Here is a 14734-nt window from a genome sequence, read left to right as displayed (position 1 = left end):
TGCCAGGACAAGTCCTCCCTGAACTGGACACAAGCAACCTAGGACTGGTTTTGGGCTTTCAGCCCTAATCAGCCAGGATAGCTTGACTCCAGTGGCATGGAGAGCACGGTACCCACGTCTGGGCATAGTGCCAAATGCAAAATGAACAATTGATGGACAGAATGCAGAACAATGTTATACATTCACCCCAGTACAGAGATCAGGGCCTAAATCCATTGGTTTTTTTGCTCACCATGCCATTCCAAGTTTGGACCCAGCCATATGCAAATCAGTGTTCATCCTGCCCCCAATGGGAACAGTCCAGTCAGTACTGCCAGGCCAGGTCCTCCCTGGACTTGAAACAAGCATCCTAGGACCATTTTTGCCTTTTAGCCCTCATCAGGCAGGATAGCTTGACTCCAGTGGCATGGAGAGCACGGAAAGCTATCTTTTTTTTCTTTTCTTCAAGGCAATACATCTTTGCCCTTGTGAAGCTCTGAGCCAGGTCAGAGAGTGCTCAGGGTCTCGTACCTCCCAGGTGGTTGATATAATGGACTGCTGCCACATTGTCCATCTTCAGAAGGATGCAGCATTGAATCTTGCCCTTGGCTTTGCACTTCAGCGTGAAGAAGCCTGCCATCAGTTTGAGGCAGTTGATATGAAGGGATTGTTCTGCAGAAGACCATTTTCTTCCAGTGGAGAATTTCCCATATTGCGCCCCCAGCATGTACCGCTGGCATCGGATCGATATTCAGATCCCGTTGGGTGCCGGTGATGGCCTACTCATTCCAGGTGTCCATGTGGGCAATCCACCACCTCATCTCCTCTCTGACTTCATCTAGTAAGGGGACTGTCTGAGATTAGGTGAGTTCTTGTCAAAGATGAAAGGCTTTCAGACGCACTAGGACCCGATGCAGGGGTCCCGGGAAGATGGCCTGTAAGGAGGACGATAAGAGATCTACTATTCGTGCGATGTGCCTGAGGGAGGAGGACAGTTTTCCACCATACTGCACAATTTGCATCTACTTTTCCGCGCAATTCGTGTTTGATCTTGGTTAGTTTCTGAGACTCAAGGTGACCCTGATGGAGTCCAGCACGAACCCCAGGAAGACACTGGATTGAGTCAGCGACAATATGGACTTGTTACCATTGATGAGGAAACCCAATGATTCCAAGATATCTGCAATTGGTCTGACAGCTTCCTTGAGCATTGGTACATGAGCAGAATGTTGTCTATGTACACTATGAGGTGCATGCCCCTGGCCCGAGGTGTTCCACATACGGCTTCATATCCTTCGTAAAACACCACAGTGCCAAGGACCACCCAGAGGGAAGACTGGTAAACTTGAAAGTTTGGAGTTTCCACTTTAACTGCAGAAAATGGCAATGTGGTGGGTGGTCTGGGATTGTAAGGTATGCATCCTTTAGGTCTTGGTGCGCCACCCAGTCCTTGGGTCTTAAAAGGTCCTGTAGGAGGTGTATACCTTCCATTTTGAAGTGGCTAAAGACCAGCCATTCATTAAACGAACTGAGGTTGATGATAGTACATTGGCCCTATTCATCTTCTCCATTAGGAAGAGGCTGTTGAGGAATCCAGTGGTGTGAGGGTATAGCCCCTTTTCAGAGCAGATCTGAGGACTACCGTATGCACTAGGGGGGTGTCTGATTCTGAGAAGGAAAAGAGGAGAGGAGGGGGAAGGTTGGCTCTGGGATCTGTAGAATTCTGTTTAGAAATCCCGTAGTATGATGTATTTGTCCCCCAATTGTGAGCAAAATTCATCAGTTTGCCCCACAACCTTACTTACGAGAATTGGTATACAGTCACATTATTATTATTTTTTTGCTGCTTTATATAGCGCAAACTCGACCCAAAGGTATTGGAGTGCTTTACATGAGCGCCAGTTATGTTACACAAGGACACATTAATTTTTTTGGTAGGCACGGGGCGATTAAGGGGCACATGCATCAGGGTAGGCAATTGCGATTCTTAATTGCGATTATTAAGGAATCGAGATTATGGATCGCAATTACCTATGCATGTAGGTTTTGCTAATATTTTAGAGATTCCTACATATTCCTGAAATGCGAATAGACAATTACGATTCGCAATTAAGGAATAGCGTCCCATTCATTCCTATGGGCCTGGTGGCCCATAGGAATGAATGGGAATTGCATGCACAATTTGGGAGTACCAAATAGGTACTCGCAAATTGCACATGCAATTTCAAGGGCGCATGGGTGCCAAAAGGCCACCCAGATGCACCCCTGAAATTGGCATGTGTGCACATGTGGCGCACACACATGCCTCAAGGGCATGCATGTGCGCCACATGGCACCTTGAAAAATGCACTTTTGTGCATTTCCTAAAGTTTTTGCAAATTACAATCAACTTGCAGTTGATGTTAATTAACGTTTCCTAAATGTGAAGTCTCATTTAGGAAAGGCTTGTTGCATCCCAAAATGGGGAATCACAATTTGCTATTCCCTAAATGCATTCGCAATTTAGGTCATCGCAAAATTTTGCAATTAACTATTTTGTTAATTTGCATTTGGGTGATGCATCCCAAATGCCAAAATACCGGTCGCACAGGGGCCGATTCTGCGAATCGGCCCGTTTGCGGATGGTGTTTTGGTTGATGTATGTGCCCCTAAGGGATTTGCCCATAATCACAGGATATGGAGTCGACACTGAGGCTCGAACCTTGGTTTCCCATCTCCAAAGTCAGCTGCTCTAGCCGTGAGACGGCATCCTCTCCCCTTGAGAGGAGTTGTGGCTGCCGCCACCCCTGAATGTCCCTCTGGATCCTCAATGGCAGGTGTAGCCTCTGGTGGGGTAGAAGCTTCCGCAGCTGGCAGGGCCCTGCCACAGCCATTGTTTGGCAATATGCCCTCTGAAGGGAGCATGAGACTGGGATTGCCCGGCCAAGCACCCCCTGCCACAACCAGCCCTGTTGAAAACCCAGGGTGTAAAATTGTGCTTTATAGGAGGCTTGAACTATATCGAGGGAGTTGAATGTGGCTACAGATTTCCCTAACTCCCATATAAAGGGAAACCCAAAAAGTCCCCCCTGGGCAATGGGGCATGCCTCTGACTTTGCCAAGTCTCCCAGTTTCAGGTCTATCTTAATCAGCAGAGACCTGTGCCACTCAGTGGAGGTGGTGTAGTTGGCATTCCCTAGGAAAGATAATGGCCTGCTGGGCCCAACCTGATAGCGCTTCCGGGGTGATTAGGGAGCAAGACACTTTGGCATTTTCGGCCATGTCCAGGATTTTGGAAAGGAGACCAGAGAGGTCGCGGAGTTTATCTTGACAGGAGAGGAAGGAGTGCTCTACCCGTTTCTTTGGGTCCTGTATCTATTTGGCCCGGAAAGTGGCCATCCATGCTTCAATCTTGGGAGTTAGCACCACTTTGCCTTCCAGGGACGGATGGGGGCATTCCACTCGAAGGCTGTTGCATATGTCTTTCTGCAGGGGTTTCAGAGTCACCCTGTTATGTAAGAGGTCACTTTCGTACCAGGGGCCACTCTGCGAGCGGGGGTGCATGAGGCCTCCAAGGTCCAGCATGTCCGACCCTGTGGATGGTGTACCCTTTCCCAGGGTGGAATCGCCGTCGGGCATGTGTAAGGCAGCAGAAGGGCACCAGCGCCTGTCTGGCTCATTAGCCTCATCAGATGCTGTGGTGGAATCATCCCCTCAAAGTGGATCAGGGAGGACTGTTCTATTTGTCAGATACCCCCTGTGGCTCTGAGTTCGGGAATGGTAGGGGCTCAAACCCTAAGGGTTGAGCACGGCGGTTGAAGACTCTGTTGAGTCTATCAAAAGCTTGAAGGTTGATCCGAGGGTCATGTGCATGCTTTCGCTTGCTGTCTGCGGGTGTCGTGTCAGGCAGCCCTGTAGGTAAAGGGACCAAGGGTCCAGAAAGGTCTTCCCTCTGCAAAAGGGGTTTAAAATATTTCTCTGACATCTGCAAAAACTTCTGCTCGATTCTAGTTAGATCCCCTAACTAGAATGTTGGACCTTGGGAAAGAAGCAAATATTTAGGGTATACAAGTGGATCTCTAAATTTTACCCAATTTGGCACAGAATGCTATTTGTCTTTTAGGAAATACCAACTGAGTGATATCCCAAGAATATGCAAAAACTATAGAGGCAGGAAAGCAAGCAGATGGTCTCCTTTTTAGTGAAAACTTTATAAAGGTAGGAACCATTTTGCCAGCCACTATATCTCAAGAAATGGTTCTAACCAGACAAGAGTCTCTTTCAAATTTCAACAAGAATTCAAGGTGGAATTCTAGCCCCACAGATCCAGAGGTTTCATAACGAGCGTTTGCATAAATAGAGGAGTCCAAATTACAAGTAGAACCTTTAATTTCTGGCCTTCTTCCGGTAGGAGGTTGTTTAAAGCGGTTTGTACATGTATTGCAAACAATAACCCTGGATCCTTGAGTTCTATAGACCATTCAAGGACATTGCATAGATCTGTATTCTGCTCTGATTCAGAATTCAATTTTTCATGCTCTTTCCTTCTCCAACTAGCAAAAGGTATTAGTAACTCAAGAGGTACTTTCTCGACTTCAAAAATAGGCCATAGAGAAAACAACGGATGATCCATCAGATTTTTTAAGTACAATAATTTTAGTCCGGAAGAAGAACGAAAAGTTCCACCGAGTAATAAACATGAACATTTTGTACAATCATGTAGGTTATCACCATTTCAAAATGGAGAGTATCCTGCATCTCAGGTATTTGATACCACAAAATGCTTAAATGGTCCATTTGGATGCAGGATTCATATCTAGCGATTCCAGTCCATCAGATGGTTAGGAGGTATCTTCGATTCCAGTGGGGGGGATTGTTTTACTGATTAAGAAGCTTACCATTCAGTCTCTCTTTAGCATCGTTCATAACCTTTTTGCAGCAAGGTAATGAAACAAATGATTACCCACATGAGATCTCAAGAGGTCAGACTAATAACTTATTTAAAAATGTTCTTCTTTTAGGGCAGATCAAGGACATGCTAATATCTCATCTATCAAATTACTTAAACCTCCTATAGATTCTAGCTTCTTTATAAACAAAAAGAAGTCTGCACTTCAACCTTCCAGACAAATGCAGTTTTAGGAGTTATGAATGAACTCAGAAAAGTCAGTACTTCAGCTTCCAGAAGAGAAGGTCTTTTTTTACCAAAAAGAAGATTTCTCATGTTCTCTCTCTACCTTCTCTAACACTTATGATTTTGCTGCAGATAGTAAGCTTACTAGTCTCCTCTATACAGCCAAATTTTTAGGTCCTCTTCATTACAGACCTTGCAAAGGTTAAAGTTTTGCGATCTACGAAAAGGCCTCCTTTATTGCTATGTAGTTCAATTAGATCCTGAATTTAGATCAGAAGTTCAATGGTGGTTAGACATTTTTTTCTTCAGCCTCAGGTTTTGTCTTAGAATTCGATGCAAGTTGGATTGGTTGGGGCACAAGATGTGGTCAGTACTCGACTGGCAGGGCATGGTCAGTAGAGGAGACAATGTTGCCCAACAATTATTTAAAAATGCATGCTTGGTCCTTTGCAATCAAGACTTTTGCATAAAACAAGATCAGTTGTTCCATGCTACCTTGAATAGGCAATCTTTCAGAAGTAAAGTGGGTAAATCATCTAGGAGGAACAAAATCAAAACCCTTAGCAGAATGGGTCAAACTTTTCTGTGAATTCTGTCCCTGAAACAAATTTTCGGTGCAGGTAGAATGGGAGCCAGGGAATTACAGTACAGCTGTGATAGGTGCTGCAGGCATCTTCAAGATGCAAGAGACTGGTGACTTGATTTTCAGAAAATCTTTTTCAATATTCCGTCCTTTTGAAACAGATGTGTTTGCTTCCTGTCTAAATGCACAGCCTCATTCATTTTATAGTTGGAGACCAGATCCACAGCTTTAGCAACATATGCTTTACTTCAGGACTGGTTGCTTTATTTGAATAATGCCTTTCCCCCTTTTAGCATGATCTCTCAAATGTATTCCCAATTAAGGTGTCAGACAGCTACGTTGCTCCTGGTAACTCCCTTCTGGCAGGGTCAACCCTACAGTACTAGAATTGTCAATAGATCTTCCGGTTCTAATGCCATTTTTTCCCGGGTTACTCCTCAATCCACAATGTCAGAGTCATGAAATGATACTTACTCCCTCATTGTGATAGCATGGGTGGTTTTGTCAGAGGCTGCTCAGCTCACACCAAAAAGCCTGGGCTTATGGAGCAACTAAATAATGCATGTCAACCTGGATGGCCTGGAATATTTGTTGTTTGGATAAGAGTGCGGATCCCTTTTAATCTGATGTAATTCGTATACTAATGTTCTAGGGTCTCTTGCTTTTCAAGGGAAAGCATACAGGACTATTAACCCATGTAGATCAGCAATCTCAGCAGAACATCTTAGAGTAGATGGTACATCTGTGGGAGAACACTCCTTAATATTAAAGAGAGTAGTATTTTCTAATCCCTTTTCCAAAATATAATCACATGTGAGATGTTAATGTGATTCTCAATTTGTTTTTCAGTTGGTATGAAAATTCCTCTCTCTCAAATTCCTTTCTGCAAAACTGACAGGTCTCGTTGAAACGTCTTTTTAAAATTAAAGCTCTGGACAGCTTTTCTGTTCAGTGTGCCCCATCTGGGGTATGTTTTCAGGCTCACAGAAGAACTAAACAAATGTGGCATCTGTTTTTTATCCGTATTTTCCTCTTAAGCCTTAACTTTGTGTGGGTAATTGATTAAGAGAATATATTGCAAAGACCAAAGATTTGAGAATCTCCTCCCATCCCAACTCCTCATATCTTTTAGGCCCCCTAACACACCAGTTTCTGCCTATAACCTAGCGCGTTGGTTCATATAGGTAATGGGTTTAGAAGGCATCAGCACTTCAGTTTTTGGGGCACTTTCTACTAGAGGTGCTATGTCTTTTAAAGCATTTTGGTCTGGGGCAAGTTTGGACAGCATTCTCAAATATGCTGATTGGTCTAATGTTTCTACATTTAGAATGTCCTATAGTAATCCCATTCCTCACATGGCTAATTCTATGTTTGCTATGCTTTAACCAAGCACAATAGGAGCCTCCGGTTTTGTAATAAAATTGAGATTCTACGAGCTTTAGTGAAAGAAAATCTTTGATTTTATTAAATACACTTAGACAAGTGTTATCCCTCCTGTCTCATTGTTAACTTCCCCTCTTTTTTCCATGCCTACCGGAAATGCAAACCAGACGTTCTTACTTACAAAGGCATAAAGACACAAAGTATTTTCTCTCCTTGTCTGACTACAGCTACAGAGCGCCATCGCAGTAGTTTCAGGATGGATTTTGCCAGAAACATTTTCACTTTTCTTTAGGTTTTCCCGATTGTTATTGTTTTGTTTCCTTTGCTATCAACTTCTTAATCTGCTCCCACAAGAAAAGAGAACTTGCTGCTCTCTCAGTTAAGATGAGTATATTATTGCTATTGCCTGAGTGGTTGGTGCCATAGCGATCTCATTTGTTCGTTGTTTCTTTATAGGTACCATGTGTAATGTAGTTTTTTCTTGGCTGGTATTTAACTAAAGCAAGAAAACAAAAGAAGGTGATGTCGCACAATTTTTGTTCTTTCATGTGCAGGAGTGCATTATAATCATTGGTAGTCTGCACCCGTATATATTCATTTTTTGTATTACAATGTGGTTTTAGAATGTGAACTGTAATAACGTGAAAGGTGACATGATAGGGATATTTTCACGGTAACCTGAAGAAATTAACGTTGAAACTAGATGTGTTTCGTTTCAAACATTAACATGCAGAATGTGTACATGCTGTTGACAATTTTTTCACATATTTGATGTGCTTATGTAAAGTATTAATTTAGAAGTGCTCAGTAAAAGTGTTCATATTATATGTAATTTTGTGAGCCTGTGTGCTATTCTCTTATGTTGACCGATGTCTGTAGGCCTGAAATGCATTTTCCGTGGAAGCTCTTGCATTAGATTTATTAGTTGAATTTTAGGTGTACGTAGGTGGAAATTTCATCCTTGTTAGCTAAATAATGTCTTTGTTTTAGGAGCTATGCTTAGGTAGAAGAGAATACATTGAGCGTTGTTACTGATAATGGAGAACTGTTGTACTTTCTCATCAGGGCAAGCCTGGAAATCAAGGTCATCTCGCCAAGGCCTGGGAACATCACTGCCTAATGGAAAATCACCTATGAGGAGTTTGCTTTGCTGGATGATGTGATGCTGCAATGTATCTTGGGATGCTACCTGTGGTATTAAAGTATCGAAGTTAGGGAAAGTGTCTGGGGACTTCTGCCTTGCCTTGAGAGAGAGAGCCTCTTAGAATGACCTCTGTAGCTTTCCGCCACTTGACCCATCTGATGTGAAGAGACTTTTTAGGAAGACTACACATGCAGACACCTAATGGATCTTGCCTTTGGAAATGCTATAAAGGGATGTCACGTTAGTGGTAATGTAGGGACAGATTAATGCTTTATACCCACGGACTTCCAATGAAGGGTACTCTCAATGTCTGCTCTGTTATCTTTTGTATCCTGATTCTCGAACTGATCATCTTGCGCATGTTGCACCGTCTTAACTTCATCGTAGATTTGGCTTTTATTAGTTCCAATGTATTTCTACACCCTCACTTTGAGGTGCCTGTATGTCACGTTGTTCTTGGCTTTGTAATTAAGTAACTAAAATTAATTGGGAGCCTGCGATTCTCAGGAGTAATGGTAAATTGGAAATGAAATAATTGATTGGCTAACAATTTCTCTTTCCTCCATGCTTTTATGCTGACAAAAAGAACCAGCGACCTGAAGTTCCTGAGTAGCCCTAGAACATGGAACCTGGCTCCTTCAAAGGTATAATACTCGCCTCTGTGTCTTTAATAAAATCAAGACTTTATTTCATTAAAGCTAAGAAAATCTCCATTTTACTCGCTATCACCTTAGAACAGAAAGTGTTCAAGACTATACAATCCAGAAAATTAACTCCGAAAGCCTCATTGTAAGAATAACATAACGCACATTGAGGAAACACACCACTGAAACAACCCTGCTGCTTTAAGCTCATTTAAAAATATACTTTCTAAAGCCAAATTGGCTTTTATCAGATAAAAAACAAAAACAGTGCCTAGAAAGGGACCACCTTACAGGACTGTTTAGCTTTCCATACTAGCCAACATTCTATGACCGAAAATTAACTGCCTACAAGTCACAAAGAAATTAAAAAGATATGCATATGTATGCACATAAATTGAACATGTATTACAGTTGCTTTCATGGGGTGAACCAACCGAATGTTATTATAGTGAAAAGTTTGGCCAAAATTTGATGTAGAAATCCCTGTCTGTTTTTTCTGAATAAAGCTTGCCAACAGCATAAAGGTCAATGTGGAATTTATCAGTGAAGACAATGGGACATACAAATAGTGTATGTAGACCTCCTAATTGACATTATTCTGAAATACTTAATAAACATTATGATTGTTGTCAGCACAAAAGGGGACAGAAACAAGTATTCAACCTTGTGGCAAGAAGTGTTTTTTTAACTAGCCATTGACTAAACAGGAGTGATGATATATTATATGTTCAGCGGCTGCATCCATGGTGTTTATATGCTCATGGACGTCAATCAGAGGAAGCAACTGCAACCTAAGGCCTGCACTCTGAGATCCCTGGCATTGTCATTTCTATCCTCAGTCTTGTGTAATAAAGGCAATGCTATGAAACAGAGAGTAGGTCATGAGACTTTAACAAACATAGCACCTAGTTTAGAGGTTTAGCTAACAGAGTAGTCTTCATCGGGATGGCAGGTGACATTACTGTGACAATGTTGAGTTTACTCTGCTTGCCATCGCCCATCTCTGTACATTGAAAGGAACCACCAACAGACTGGATCCTTTTAATGTACTAAAAACATAAGGCCTGATTACGAGTTTGGTGGTGCAGCGCCAGATCTGCCCTGCTGCTGAACTGCCAAACCAGTGGTGGAGAGGAAACTTGTAATATGCTTGGCGGGATCACGGCGGTTCTGCCAAGCATATTACTGTCTCTACACCGCCGCATCTGTGCTAGAGAATGGCAGTTCTCTGATGGCTGCGTCAGGGCAATGGAAGTCCAACCATCCTAATTGTAATAGGGTGGTCAGATGACTGTCACCACCATGTCCCCTCAAGCCTGACGGTCAGAGGACCGCCAGACTCCTAATCCAGCCCTTAGGGTTCGACTCTGACGTTTGGTGGTGCGAGGGCGGGGGGCTCACTCCTGCTGTGCCCCCGCACCACCAGGAGTCGCTGCCGCCCAGCTGCCAGATTACAAGATTTTTGTAGTCAGGTGGACGGCCCGTGGCGGTGCTAATTAAAAGGCTCATTGTGAGCCCATGTAGTGCGTTTCTTCCTGTGCAGGAACTGGGGTGCAGAAATACAGGGGGCTCAGCATGTGACCCCTGCATGCACCCCCATGCGCAGGGGCAACGGAGAGCCCTGTAGGTGCACCCGTGAATTTGGCGGTCTCCGCATCACCAGACTCGCAATTAGGGCGATAGTGTACAGCAGCTGCTGGTTTTGATGGCCATTCACCAAAGTACTGTATGAAAGGACAATACTTAGGAACCAGACTGGTTTAAAATGGGTGGGAAGGACTGGCAATAATGGATATTGCTAACAAAGATAACTCACATGGAATTGACAAAAAAGGTGTAGAGAAACATATCAACAAATGAATATTTAGAAAATGTAGTTTTATTTTGATTTTTATATTTAATAAGGGCACTGTTTGTCAACATTTATTGGCGATACGACATATATTATCATCATATTTGTTTGTTATGTATCGCAATCTAGTTTGGTCAAAATCTACAGTTCATTAATACATTTTAAATAAATACAGAAAGGTGTATAACGTGTATACAAAAATAGATTTATAATCATGAAAACATGGCTAAGATTTAAACATTGCTTGACATTGCAAAGTACTACAATTTTTTTGTTTATCAATAACAAACTCCCAAAGTGGGAGTTTTTTTTACCTCACCACCAGCGTTTCCCTAGCAGTTGACACAAGGGGAAAAAAACAATACTCTGTCAACCCTAAATTGGGACGATGGTGTAATGTCTTCCCTTTGGCAGCTCTACTCCGTTTGGCCATCAGTGGAAATATTCTGTCCAGGAGCCAATGGGTGCTCTGTCCACAGAATACTTTTGGTCCACCCATCGAGGGTTTGGCAGGCAGGCTACTCCATCACATTTACAAAAGAGTACCGTGTCGACCAAACTCTAAATCTAATATTTATGCAATCTGTAAGGTTTCCAAGTGGGCATATAAGTAAAACGAAGGATGTTAGTCACATTGCCTAGTCACATTTTGTGAATTAATATTGATTTGAGGTGATTTCTAATGCTCTTTAAAAGAGAAAAGAGGTTTTCCTAAATGTATCTCACAATGTCGAATTTACAGCTTGACTTGTGGTAAAGGGTCACTCAAAGTGTCACAAGCATGACCTAGAAATGTCACACATAATTCTACAATCATGAAATATCAAGCATAAGCCAACGGAAAACTTGGCAGCTTTACCTGTGGTCTGAAGATAAGAAGGAAGGTCTGTAGTCAGAGCTTTGTTGTCTTCTGTGTCCTACAACTTTCACTGTGAAGTTGGAATTTTTGGATCGGTCATCACAGTTGACAACATAATTACCTCTTTTCATTCTTTCACAAGAAGGAAGGTCTGTAGTCAGAGTGGTGTTGTTCTCTGTGCCCTACCACTCTCACTACGAAGTTGGCATTTTTGGATCTGTCATCACAGCCAACAGGATACCTCTTTTCATTCTTTCACTAGAAGTGCTTCCTGATAAAGTATGTTAACTGCCCTGGGTCATTGTCTTGTTTTTATCACTGAGGCACCGCTATTACCAAGGTGGTAGCCTTCCTCCATAAAAACCTTAAGGATGTCACACAAAAATGAGTAGGTGTTAGTGCTGCAGGATAAGCAGAAGCCTATTGCCTAAATTGGTAGGGTAGGCAAGTACAACATTCTAAGGCTAAAGCTGTCGACGTCGAAGCTGGGGATCCGGGTTCGAATCTCGTCTACGACGCTCAACATCCTGTGATTCTGGTCAAAATCACTTAAGGTCCCCCTGCTTAAGAAAAATGAATGTGTTCTTGTGTAATAAAATTGGTTCTATGTAAAGCGCTCTGATACCCGATTTATTGGGTCTAGTTTGCGATATATAAAAGTCCCCAAAATAAAGAAAACAGTACTCTATCCATGCCTACAAACCGAATGAATACATATGTGTGTGCTCAGGACTAATATAAATACACAAATTTCATTTATAGTTGTTAATACAATACCCTGGATACAGCGGGTAGATATAACACACATAAACTGTCCTCTACCACATTTGCCATCCAGGTATCTTTTAAAGAACTTAAGCCGCTGGGAGAGAAGCCTGCTCTTTCGTCTTAGGGCAGGCACCTTAAAATATCTACTGTGCTTCCACACAGGCTTTAATAAAAACCTTGAACAAATGACCTGTCACTGTGGCAATCAGAGTAACCAATCAATGCTAATTTTTTTATTTGTTTTCAATTTTTATCAACTATACACTAAACAATTTCTGATTCCTCTTTTAAGGCATCTACCACTGTTGATTCGAGAACAGCCAACATGGAAATTTTAAATCTGGAGAGGATAGATTTGATATTTAGTGTAAGTTCCTTTGTGAAGGCGGCAGTTTGTTTACCTGCCTCTATGAGTACTGTATAAAAGCACTTGATCTCACTTGATAACATCTTGCTGCTATTTGCTGGGAATATCAAGTCTATATGTTGGTCGATGCTTTGTAGAAACTGTTGCCTTGAACATCTTGTTTTTTATTATATTGTTTACATTTGACCGTATTTTAACATTACGCTGCTATATATGTTTAGACCTGATTGTACTCTGAGATATCATGCTGTTATTCGTTTAGATTTGATTGTCTCCTTATCGATTTTATCTGTCAGCCGTTGACTGTCAAAATTTCACTTTACCAAATTATGCAGCAACTTTATTTTTATATGCTAGTTTTTAACTGTGCTTTTATGGATATTTTATGTCCGAATCAAGATTTATTGACTTCACTTGACACACACAAATGCACAGACACAACATTCATGTAACTATTGCAGTAAATATTGCCTGCCAGCGGGCACTCTGAATTGGATTTATTCTGTTTGAAATACTTGAGGTTTGAAATATCAGGGGTTAATGGGCATAATTCTACTAATTTATGCCATAAATGTTAACCAGCTTTATATGTCGAGGGTACTTCAATACAGGCAGTTTTCAACAAGGGTGTTATTTAGACAGATTATTTCTCTGAGGGAAACTGCACTGAACATCATTCTGGCACATATAGAGGTGGCAGTATTTTGGGGCCTATTTATTTAGGTATTAAGTAAAGTAGTTATCCTGTAGTACTCTTTCACATAATCTAACATACCTTTGTGAATTTGCCCCAAAACAGTAAAAAAAAAAAATTGGAATATTTGTGGAATATTCATATACATGTAGAACAAATAGAAAGGATTGTGACATCTTTGCACTTTTAGTAATAAGGTATTAAAGAGATTTCCTACAGAACTATTTCCTATACTAATCTAATACTAATCATCCCTGTATTCTGTAGGGGATCCATTATAGTGTAGACTAGTCTGTCGAAAAACAGGTATGATTTTAACAATGTCTTAAACTTGTCAAAAACAATCTGAAATATGGATTTCCAACCCTCATATAATTCAACAAGCTATAAACATTTATAATTAGCTTTATGAAGAGATGTGCAACTTGCCCTCGGTAGTACCAACATCGCCATCAGAACAGTACCTTGCTGACAATAAACAATTCTTCTCGTTTAACAACACCCTCCTGGATTTTCTGCCGGATTCCTTCCCCAACTTCATGTTCATTCATATAGAAGTAGGCACTGTCAAAGTGGCGATATCCTGCATCAATGGCCGCCATCACAGCATCCCTCACTTTTTCAGGAGGAGACTGGATTAACAAATAAATGATAATAACGTTATCAATGGAATTGCCTCAGCCATAACAGAAACTGGAATGCAACATACATGCACCAGCAAGGCAAAATGTCTGGTCTACCTCTTCAATGGATGTTAAATTACCATACATCTGCTAACACAAATTTAATTACTTACCAAATGCTCTATTAAAAGTGCAAATGTGCAGAATTTGTGTTAAATATGACGTATGTGTGTTGGAAACATTGTAGTTGGCACCATACTTAAAAACTATAGGCCTGTAACCTAGTTATGAAGGACGAATTCTAATATTGGCGTATGTGAAGACTCCATGTTTTTAACGTGAAGGCTTTGCACTTTAAACAACAATTGTACAAGTTTTTTTCTTCTCTTTTCTGCAGACGTATTTTCCCAAACTACTGTTATTAGTTAATAAATAGATATTTATTGTATTAGATGACTGATAGTGAGGGTTTCACCACAGAGCCTGTAGACAACAGGGAGGATGAACCATGAGAAGATTATATAAAAGACAAGAAAGGAAGTGACTGCAACATTCAAGTACATATGGTTGAAAGACGATTGTACTCTGGTGAAAAGATAGGTAGGCGACCTGTTCCCAGGAGCATCCTGAAATCTTATTGGTCAACAAAAAGAAGAAATAATATCCATGTTGCAACATAGAAAATGTGTCATTATATTAGGGTCTGTTCCTAGACTAGTTAGGCA

At 41.4% G+C, this 14734-nt stretch overlaps 1 protein-coding gene and 1 long non-coding RNA gene across 3 annotated transcripts in view; one reads left to right on the top strand and one right to left on the bottom strand.

Moving 5' to 3' along the window:
* The window catches only part of LOC144797832 (uncharacterized), a 49172-nt gene extending 40484 nt beyond the window's left edge, over window positions 1-8688 (top strand). The window contains exon 2 of the long non-coding RNA XR_013603478.1: window positions 8124-8688. This is a non-coding gene — a long non-coding RNA (uncharacterized LOC144797832). The remainder of the gene's footprint in view (window positions 1-8123) is intronic.
* LOC144797636 (aldo-keto reductase family 1 member B1-like) overlaps window positions 1-14734 on the bottom strand; it is a 375986-nt gene that overhangs the window by 269542 nt on the left and 91710 nt on the right. For both annotated transcript variants that reach the window (XM_078668370.1, XM_078668448.1), the window contains exon 2: window positions 13851-14018. In XM_078668370.1, coding sequence (XP_078524496.1) covers window positions 13851-14018 — 168 coding nt within the window. The remainder of the gene's footprint in view (window positions 1-13850; window positions 14019-14734) is intronic.

Source organism: Lissotriton helveticus, chromosome 1_1 (assembly GCF_964261635.1).
Source record: "Lissotriton helveticus chromosome 1_1, aLisHel1.1, whole genome shotgun sequence".
Classification (NCBI taxonomy): Eukaryota; Metazoa; Chordata; class Amphibia; order Caudata; family Salamandridae; genus Lissotriton; species Lissotriton helveticus.
Note: the sequence above shows the minus strand (reverse complement) of the source record. Positions and strands in the feature narration are given on the sequence as shown.